Genomic DNA, 10,267 nt, shown 5'->3' on the forward strand with positions numbered 1-10,267 from the left:
TAGAGTTGGGGGTGCGCACTCTCAAAATTCAAGGCAAAGAGCTCTTTTCTACATCTCCAAAATAAAGTTAACTGTCATGAGAGCCCAAACAACCTTTGAGGAAAGAGACTGGGTTGGGTGGTCAGAGGGCAGAGCAGAATCTCTGTCCTATTAACTTTCCTGACAGGTCCCTTTTTTGACTTCAAGATCCTAAGATTGTAACAGAAACAGGTCACAGCCCAAAAACTTTGACTGAAGGTCAAGCCAGTCCTGGATGAAAGGGATAAAGTAATTCCCATTACGCCTATGGAAACCTGTGCCCCAAACATTCACCTCAATACAATCAGTAAGTACTAGAAGAGCTGGAGCCATTCATTAAAAACAGAACTTCCAAAATCCTGACATTACTCAAAACACAGTGATATGAACAGCTTCATTCAGGAAGCTGCTATGAATGGAACATGGTTACATTCATCTCCTCTAGGCCTTTAACCCCTTCATTCTGCCACTCACCAATTCACCATCTAGCTCACAGCGGGGCGCACCACTGCAGTTCAGCACATTAGCATTTTCCTTGGCACCAGGAGCACACAGGCTCCGTGGGATTCCACCGATGCCATTGTATACACACAGGTTCAGGAGACAAGAGAAAAATACATAAACAACAGGGCTTGCTTCAGCTAGGCAGTTCTTCAGATGGTAAAGAACTAATAACCCCGAGGCAGGTCCAAGATGAACAGCATGGAACAGCGAGCAGCCCCAAACTATTCCTGTTAAGCCTCATTCTAGCACACAACTGAGTACAGGGTGTCCATTTTAAAAGAAGCAAACTGGTTCGGGCTCACAAAGGAGAACATTTTAAGCCCATTAAGCCCTACAGGTTAAGTACAGAGGCACTTTAGCTGAGGCACTGGGCTTTCACGGCAAGAAAGCAGGAGCACACTTGGAGGGTCCTAGACTTGTGGTTCTGTCAAAGTCCTTTCCCAATCTCTACCTCAGCATTCCAAATACGACTTTTTACCAGTAGCTCATTAAACTGTTTGGGTAGTAAATGATTAAGCCTCACTGTATATTGCTAAGCAGTACTAATCATTATATACATTCTGAGATTAAGGCCCTGGACTGAATCCTTTAGAAAACTGAACAGAGATAGGAACAAAAATGAAACTAGTCTGAGTGTCAACAAAGGCATGGATGTTCTACCTTAGTTCTGTAATTGCTGTGGAGCAAAGGTCACACATTTCTGTAGGAGAAAATCAGTGTATACATAATTAGGGGCAGGCTGTTTAGAGCAGAGAGAAACAGTACCTGGAGGAGGGAGCTGGAGTACCGAGGGATGCAATCTGAAGGTGACTATATAAAAAGATAAAGTCACAACTCAGAAGAGTCTTTGGAATTGTTTCATGTAATTCAAGGATTCTAGTTTGGGAAGACTCCCAAACTATTGCAGTTTGATGAAATAAACTCCTGGACTCAGCTAGCCCAGTGTCTGACAAATGCCCACTTTCTATGGGTGGGTTGTGTGGTATAGGGTATGGGGTGGGAGAGCGGTCAGGCAGAAATCATGCCATTTCCATCACAAGCTCTAAGCTCTCTCACTGTCTATGTACCTCCTGGAAATCAACAACTATTTTAGTGTTCACAGGTGTAAGCTCTACATAAAATAACATTTTTGTCAGGGAAAATTTTTTTCCTTTTGAAAAGACATTCCAAGAGAAACATCTTAGTTTGGGCTCTTTAAGAGTATTCCAAAATTCCATATAAACCAGGGTACTTTTCAGAGTGTAAGGAAGCACTCACTGAATGGCATGCTGTGATAACAGGTATAAACTGGAACCGTACTAGGCAAACCAGAATATATGGTCACTCTAGTTATAAAGGAGAAAATACACTAATTAGTATTTACTAAATTATAATCCCCTCAACAGTTCTGTAATACTATCATTATTCCTCATTTTACAGATAAGAAAATGGAGGCCCAGACAGGGTAAGTCACACGACTTATTAGAAGGTAGAGACTGAAAGTAAACCTGGCTCCAAAAATCCAGTGCTTAACTTACATTGTACTACTACTCACAGTTTTAGGAACAAAAAGGGGAAGTTAAAGAAGTCTTACATAACAGCCAAGCAACAGTGGGATAGCAAAAGAACTACCTGAATGAGTCAAAGGGAAACAGGGAATCAGAAGAGAAAAGGCGACCGCAATTCCATGTGAACTTTTAACTGTATACCACATGCAAGACACTGACAGGTTGACAAGAATAGGAAGGAGAACCTGTGGTAAGAATCTGTCTTTTAACTTTGGATTCTTGGATTTCAGGATGGAAAATACTCTGGTCTATGCAAATGTGTTGTTCATATATGATGGGGATGCTTCTGACCCACCTCAATACGATGTGTTCTAAATTATTATACCCAGTATAATAATGGTGGCCCTTCTTTGTAAAATTTTAATATTCAAATTTCCAAACTTGAGAAACAGATAGGTACAAATGATCCTCCTTTACTGGCTAGTTCCTTTAAATAACAGCCCCAAGGAGGGCATTAAAGTGCTTGTTTACAGATCATAACTATTTGAGTAGCAGAGTAAACTTATTAGGAGTCATAGGCAACTAAAGATATAATGATTCTATGTATTAAAACATCCTTTATAAACAACTTTAGAAGAATATTATATTGGGTAACATACTGGATTCAAACGATACCCTCCTGATAAAACAAAAGGTACGCATTTGTTATCTTGCCAGCAAGGGATCTAGACAATGAACAGATTTCTCTCTGTTACAAGATAAAAGTCTAAAGGAACTTAGAACAAAGTAACATGGAAACTAACTAAACAGAATCATAGAAGAAGAAGAGAGGTAATCAATATCTGTGGAGAAATCTAAACAAGATAGGATCTTCTTACAGCCCTGACTCCTGTTCCAGACTGCCACTAAAACTGTAGTGCTCTGAAGAGAATCAAGAGACACTAATGATGTGGAGAAGATAGGAAATGTCAATCTACCAAATCTCTTCTCAGCGAATCTAAGCAGCACTGGTGTAATGCTATAAAACTGCACAAGAATTAGCCATAACATACCCAGATGAGAAGAGGACCATCCTGGATTCCACCCAACATGTGAACATCTAGGCGGTATTCACTGGGGCTCTATTTGCTGTTCTTCTTAAGTCTCAGCTGACCCTTTTATGAATTGGCGCTATATATGTTTTATTCCAATAAAGAATACCCTACAAGCAAAAGTAGTTTCTTTTGTGTTCTTTTTCTTCTTTCCTCTACTGTGCTGGTGGTAAAGGTCTAACTACATACACCCTAGGTCAAATGCCTAATGTGTAACTCCAGAGAGCCCCTCCAAATGTTCAGAAGTGCAGAGAATAGTAAATGTTCTTGATAGGCCTTTCAGAGAAACATGTCTATCTTAGGAAGTTTCATCAAAACGCTGGAGATCTGAGTTTAGTCTATGAAAAAAGAAATCAACTTGACACAATGTCAATTTCCAAAGGTCCAAGGACAGCTATCACCTTTGCAACAAAAAGTAACAGAAAAACAAGGATAAATACCCAGAGATCATGGGAAACTAGCCAACTTATTTGGTTGGACTGTAACTGCCAACATTAAACAAGGATCCTCTTTAGGTGTGGTACAATGTACACTACCCTTCCAACTCGAGGACTCCTTTTCTCACCCAAATTTTCCTGGCAATACCACCTGAAATCACCAGTGACAGCTGTGAACATGCATTACCACGTGAATCATACTATAGTTATTCATACTGTCCCATGAAAATTTCCTGTAGAACTTAGCGTTGGCACAAGTTATCTTCCTCAGGAATTGGTATGCATTATTTCCCACATCTGCTAATGAGACTATAACTCTGTGACTCCCTTTATCCTCTGGCTCCCAGGAAGCTCAGAGCTGCATGTGATGATCAGCCTCATCAATTATCTTAGCCCTCAGGATTAACAATACTTTTTTCCTTCTTCCGACAGTTTTGACTTCCTATCTATATTGTATGTGTCCTGTGTTATAAGCTATCTCAAATGCTCATTAAAAAGAGAGAGTGTAAGTATACTAAATAGACTTCTTTCTAAAAACCACTTTTGCTATCTTAGCTCCCAACATGCTAGGCGCCCATTCCAAACAAAAAGCACTTGTTTGGGAGATGAGGAAACTGAGGCATAGAAGTTCACTTGCTTAAGGTGGTACCCATTTAGTCGGCTTCCTAACACCCAGATCATGCCACGAATCAAACCAACAAACAGTACTATCTACATAGCACTGTGGTAGACCCTGGGGCATACAAAACTGAGTAAGTTATGATACAGTTGAAGATTCTCAATATCTCCGCTTTTAATTGATGAACATCAACTCTTCCCCAAAGTGAATAAAATTTCACTAGTTACACTGCACTCTGATCTGAGGACCATCAAGGTGACCCTGAAGTAACCTATAGCCTCTGACTGGCACCAGAAATGTCCTCATTTCCTGAGGTGCGTCAGGGCTTGGAATGATCCAAGGATTACTTTCTCTAGAGCCACACTGGAATCCTCACAGGTGAAGGACGGCACCACTTAAAGGGCCTTTTTCTCACACCATTCAGGACACGCCAAGCTACATTTTTTCTTACTTTTCTCATGCTTTCTCACCGTATCAATACGTGGCAGAGGTACAAAAGTGACTTAAATCACAATGTCCAATTCAGCTGAAGTTCTGAAAAACCTAGGACTTGCTATGCGACCTTGACTAGTCCTCAACCAACTCCTTAACTAAATAAATGCCTTTTATCATCACTAGGGGAAGGGTAATTAGTCATCATAAAGCACTTTAATACAAAGTGCTGCGTAAATGCTAAACAATAAAGCTCAGAAAGAGCAAGATTAATAAAAAACATGGGGGTACATTTACCAGCCAACGGAAACTTACAACAGGGTCTTCCCACATTCCTGGCAGAGACCGCTTCTTTCAGCTAATGGAATGAGTCTCTAAAATCACTAGCACTTGGCCTGACAATCATAGACATTAGCAATATTCCTCCTGGGAAGAAAAGAGGAAAAGGGATATTTATTCCTGGTAGGCAGCCATACAGACATCTCAACTACTAGTCAGCCAGGTGGGCAATTAATATTTGAGTACCTACTATATGCTAGGTACAGAGCCAGACAGAGTGGATACAACGGTGAGTGAACAAGAGTCCCTGCCTTTACGGAGTTTACAATCTACAATACAAACTTTGTCTTATTAATAGTGGCACTTCCAAGAATAAAGGCTTACTAAAATAAAGGCAAGTAAGAATAAAGACACCTAATCCCTGAAGCAACTAGACAAAAGAGGATAAGCTAATGGGGAGAAGAAGAGTTCAGGGACTCGGTATCAGGACTTTCCCATTCTTTCCCCCTAACTCATCATAGGTACTACCCTTAAGCATTCCGCTTATAAAGGCTGAGACTCTGTCTCCAAACAGTGCAGATTACAAAGGGTTACTGCCCCAACAAAGCAGTCAGCTGAACTGAGAGCACTAAAAATAAGGTTAATCAGACTCCGCAGAATCAAGGGATCTTCTACAACCATTCTTAAGGCATTCTATTGGTAAGATCTTAATTTCGTGGGAAAACAGAGCTGAAGCACACAATGGTCACCTGTCTTTTTAATCCTGCACTTGATTTCAGAAGCACTTAATTTCTTTAATAAAAAAAGTCACCTCTCCCATTTATGAAAGCATAACTAGTTCAGGTGTAGGGGCCTCAAAGACTAACTATTGCTGCAAATCTTGCTTTGTTCAGCTTAAACAAGCACTGCATCCCATCCAACACTGCAGGCAGAGACAGCCTTGAAATACACTGTCTTTGTACAGGAGGGAAATATTTATCCAGGTTTCACTGGTTTCAGAAAGGTCACCTCTCTGCAAAGGTTCTCTGGCCTACCGTTAACTGGGTGCCAGGTATGCGGAAAGTCAAGATGTAGTTGGCAGCAAATGCTCAGAAATCACTCGAGATCCCAATTCCACCACTCTGAGAGCTAGTTAGACTAAAACGTCCAAAGGGTGCCATTTAATCTTCCACAACAAGAGAATTAGAAGGGCGTCCTTTGAGCTCAACCCCCAGTACAATAGACTAAACTTGTTCTGCCTCAGTAAGTGCAGTAAAGAATGAGCAATCGTTCTTTACCACCCACCCCTCCAACCCACCCAAGCTCCTTTCTCAGGGGATGCCTAAGTGATCTAGCCACATGACTACGATCAACCTGTATCCATGACAGTGTCTGCTGTCACCAACCTCCAAATGTTAATTTCTTACATATGTCGAAGCAACTGGACGATTGTAAAAGGTGAAAGTCAGTTTTCTTTTCAATCTCACGCTGCCCTCATTGCCTTCACCTGCATAAAAGAGCTAGCTAGCTCCATGCATTTTTTTCTCCTGCTCCAAGCTAGCACGCAGTTGCTGAATAAACCGGCCACTGCTTCCAAAGATTTGCCCAAGCAGCTCTACCCGATTTACCCACTCCCCTGAGGGGAGGTTTTCTGAACACCCCCATCCCCTGGGGCTGGTCACAGGAGTCAACTGAGTTCGTTCACCCCTCCCGCTCCCGTCTTCGAGACCTTTCATCCAGGAAAAGTCAGCCGTAAATTTAAGGCCCAGCCCTGTCGGGTTTCGAAAAGATCCCGAGGGCCGAGGGACAAAGGAAAGTGAGGTCAGGGGCGGCCTTTCCAGCTCAGGATAGGCCTGGGGCCGCTCACCCGCCCCTCACACCACCTCGGCCGTCCCGGGGCACCTCAAACCTCGCCCTAAAGTCCCAAACTAGCTGCAGCCCGGGACTCGCTCGCGCCCCTTCCGCGAGGCCCCAGCCCGCGCCCCCGCCGCCACCCAGAGCCCCCGCACCTTCTTGGGCGCCTTGGTGACGGTGGCCATGAAGGAGTATTTCTCGGCGTCCTCGATCTCCTTGGCCTGCTTCAGCTCCTCCCCGACCCCGGGCAGCGGCATCGCGTCAGGCATCGACATCCCCCGGCCGGCCGGGCCCGCGGCAGCCCCGCCGCCCCCGCCTCTTTCACTCACGGGCGCCCGCCCGCCCGCCCGCGCGGCGCCCTCCGACCCGCGCTCGCCCACCCTCCCGCTGCGCCCCGCGCCGAGCTGCGTCCGGGGCTGCGGTGCTGTGGCCGGCGTCTCGTCCGCAGGCGGTGCAAGACAGCCAGACAGCGACGGCGGCCACAAGAGTACCAGAAGCAGCAGCGCCGAGCTCCGACCGGCCCGCGCCACCGCCTCCGCCGCACGCAAACACGCACGCAAAGTAAGGGTAGAGTGCGGCGACGCCACGTCAAGTACTGGCAGCTCCGGGGCGGGGGGAAGAGGCGGGGAGAAACGGCGCTCTGTCATGACGTCACCACGCTGGACTGGGCTGCCGAAACCGCCCCTTCTTCCTCCCAGCTCGCGGGTGATGAAGCTCCCAGGATGAGCCGGATCCTTTGCGCCACCAGGTGGCGCCATCAGCCCTGTGAGCGGTGCGTGGTTCCTGCAAGGGTGCCGCGGAGCGCGTGGGGGGTTGGGGCTATAGGATTCCGGGCAAGGCCTCAGAAGAGCGTAAGGGGGATACCTGCGAGCAAAGACCAGAGCCCTACACGACACATCGTACAGCCAGTCCTAGGAAACATCCCGGGCCCAAGACAGCCCACTCACTGCCCCCACCCCAGGCCCCTTGGCCCAGAAGCCCCCTCCCAAGGGGCAGTCTTTGCCTCTTGGACTTAAGGGTGGGCAGAACAGATTCAGAGCAGTGTGGTTTCTGCACGACCCTTTGTGACCTCCTTCACCACCGTCTCCGCTGGGCCTTGCCTGTTTACAGGACCTTCAGGCCACAGAGCTGATGTTATCCGGCCATTGGGATAGGGCTAACGGGTCAGAGAGTGGAGAGCATGAGGAGCGGGGGTGGAAGAGCCTGAATGGCTTTCCTGCTCCATGCGCCCTGCCCCCCAAGCGTGAGACTGCCGGCTTCCCAGTGCAGCAACCAGGACATTCATGGACAATTCCCATGCTCTTACTGGGCCCTGCTATGTGCTGTTCCTGTGCTAGATCCTGGATAGGAAAGAGGAGTGTGATGCATTTTATGTTTTGCAAGGCTTTGTGCACCTGACAATGCAAAGCGTATTTGTAACCTAATGTCAGGTGAGGTAGCTTGTCCTTTGAGATTCAAACGACATTGGCTCCAACTCCCATTTCCTGTGGAAAGTCCAATGCCCTCCCCAGGATTCCTGTGAGTTACTGGGGGGACTGGGATTTTCATAGTTGCCTCTGGCTCTAATTTTCTGCGTCATCTGAAGTTTTGTTCACTATTCTAGTCGTGTAGCCATTTCTTTAGTTCCTGCTGTCAATTCAAATATGGAACATAGCCCCTTCTGCTTTCAACCCCCACCCCTATTCCAAAACAACCACAAAAATAATGCTGTAACATGTAGCAGAACTTTTAATGAAGGTTTGTGGGCCACTGGGGAGAGATTACATCACACAGCAAACAATTTAAAATCATATTTCTGAAATGTTCTGAAAAGTTATTTTGGCTGTCTCGTCACCCAGGATTTCTCGTTGGCCTCACCACTCCACAAAGCTCCCTAGCCCATTGCCGTCTAATCTAGCTTCCTCCTCTTATTCCCTTCCCATCCCTCCACCTCATCCTCCCCTCCTTGATTGACTGGGAAGCCAGATTCCTCTCTACTGTGCCAACTGTTCAAGTCTTCCCACTACCCTTTCCCCAAATTTCTCCCCAAACCCACCTTTTGGTATCTAGAAACCCACCAGGTTTCTGACAGTGTCAGCTCTTTCAAGAAAGAAGCTGTGGTTTGAAGTGACATTTTCCCCACTGGTTTATGTTCAGGGTTGGGAAGAGTGTGAAATACTTGCCTGTGGGGCTCCAGAAGTCTTAGTCAGAGAAGCCCATGTTCCAAACCCATCAGACTGTCTGTTTGAAGCAGCCTGTGGAAGTGCCTGGTAGGATGCACACTTCTGCAGATCCTGGTCTTTAACTGTCAGGATTCTCTCATCTGCCCACTCTTTCAAGCCCCTCCACTTCCCTCTAAGGAGTATTCCTGTAGCATAAGGGACAGAGAGATGGGGGACCAGAATAATAGGTTCACTTATGAGGGTACCAGACTGGTACCTTTCTCCTCCTCCCAGCCAGGGCCCAGGGGTAGACCTGCCCACCTAGGACTCTTTGGACATATGGCCTGAAGTAGCTTTCGTCCTATAGGTTTGCCGGAACTGTTGTCAGAATCTGGGGATGAGAGCTGTCTGCTCACAGACCAGAGGCAGGGCCAGTTGGAACAGAGGTGAAAACTCCACATCCCTTAAATAGGAAAACATGTGGCTTAGGATAACTTGTTTAAAAATAAAAGGGCATAGGTGTGTCTGTCTTTTGGACTTGATGTTTAAAATTTCCATTGTTTAGGGGCCAGCCTTGTGGCATAGTGGTTAAGTTCATGTGCTCTGCTTCAGTGGCTCGAGGTTCGTGGGTTCAGATCCTGGGCATGGACCCACACACTGCTCATCAAGCCATGCTGTGGCAGCATCTCACATACAAAATGGAGGAAGACTGGCATAGATGTTAGCTCAGTGACAATCTTCCTCAAGCAAAAAGAAGATGATTGGCAACAGATGTTAGCTCAGGGCCAATCTTCCTCACCAAAAAAATAAATAAATAAATTCCACCGTTTGAGAGCTTTGTTCTCCGACCCCCAGTTGTGCTGTGCATATTCGTATTCAGATTGTGAGGTTCCTGGAGACTGAAGTTTAGCCTCTTTTTTGCTCCTCCTGAACCAAAGCAACAGGTTTTCCCTAACACCAAGCTTACAGGATTGGCTGTTGCTGCTGCTGGGGATGGTGAAGACAGGGCCAGGTTAGAGGAAGCAGTACCTTCGCAGCTTGAACCAAGAAAGACCAGCAGATCTGACTCCACTTACCTGAGTGCCTGGCCCAAGGGGAGGCTGAGGAGGCTGACCTAGGGGAGTTGAGGTGCGTAGACTGGAAGGCTGAAGGGGCAGCACTCCCCGCTCTGGTGGAAAGGCAGCTGGCCTACGTGGTTCATGTCAGGACAAGGCCAAGGGCATTTCTGGAAACCAGCCTGCTGCAGAGGACATGGGTGGCTGCCATCGCCCCCTCCATGTGTGGCTGGAGATCAAAGAGCTCACCAGAGAGCTTGCCAGAGAGTGTGATGACATAACATTGGTGAGAACCATTGCACGCTGCCCCCACCTCTCCTAGATGACCCCACATCCCCCAGCTGAGGCGTTCCCTCTCACGGATGTCAAGA

The 10,267-nt window shown here is 46.5% G+C and overlaps 1 protein-coding gene across 5 annotated transcripts in view; it reads right to left on the reverse strand.

Moving 5' to 3' along the window:
* AHCYL1 (adenosylhomocysteinase like 1) overlaps window positions 1–7,261 on the reverse strand; it is a 37,562-nt gene extending 30,301 nt beyond the window's left edge. Inside the window, exons 1-2 of one of the 5 annotated variants that reach the window (XM_070607767.1) lie at window positions 6,856–7,231; window positions 4,904–5,014 (exon numbers count right to left, since the gene is read on the reverse strand). In XM_070607767.1, coding sequence (XP_070463868.1) covers window positions 4,904–4,921 — 18 coding nt within the window. In that variant the 5' untranslated portion in view covers window positions 4,922–5,014; window positions 6,856–7,231. Of the gene's footprint in view, window positions 1–492; window positions 515–4,903; window positions 5,015–6,855 lie in introns of those variants that run through there. The other 4 variants (XM_070607770.1, XM_070607765.1, XM_070607771.1 and 1 more) reach the window with 4 other exon arrangements.
* Between the last annotated feature and the right edge of the window lie 3,006 nt (window positions 7,262–10,267).

Source organism: Equus przewalskii, unplaced genomic scaffold (genome assembly GCF_037783145.1).
Source record: "Equus przewalskii isolate Varuska unplaced genomic scaffold, EquPr2 ChrUn-13, whole genome shotgun sequence".
Taxonomy (NCBI): Eukaryota; Metazoa; Chordata; class Mammalia; order Perissodactyla; family Equidae; genus Equus; species Equus przewalskii.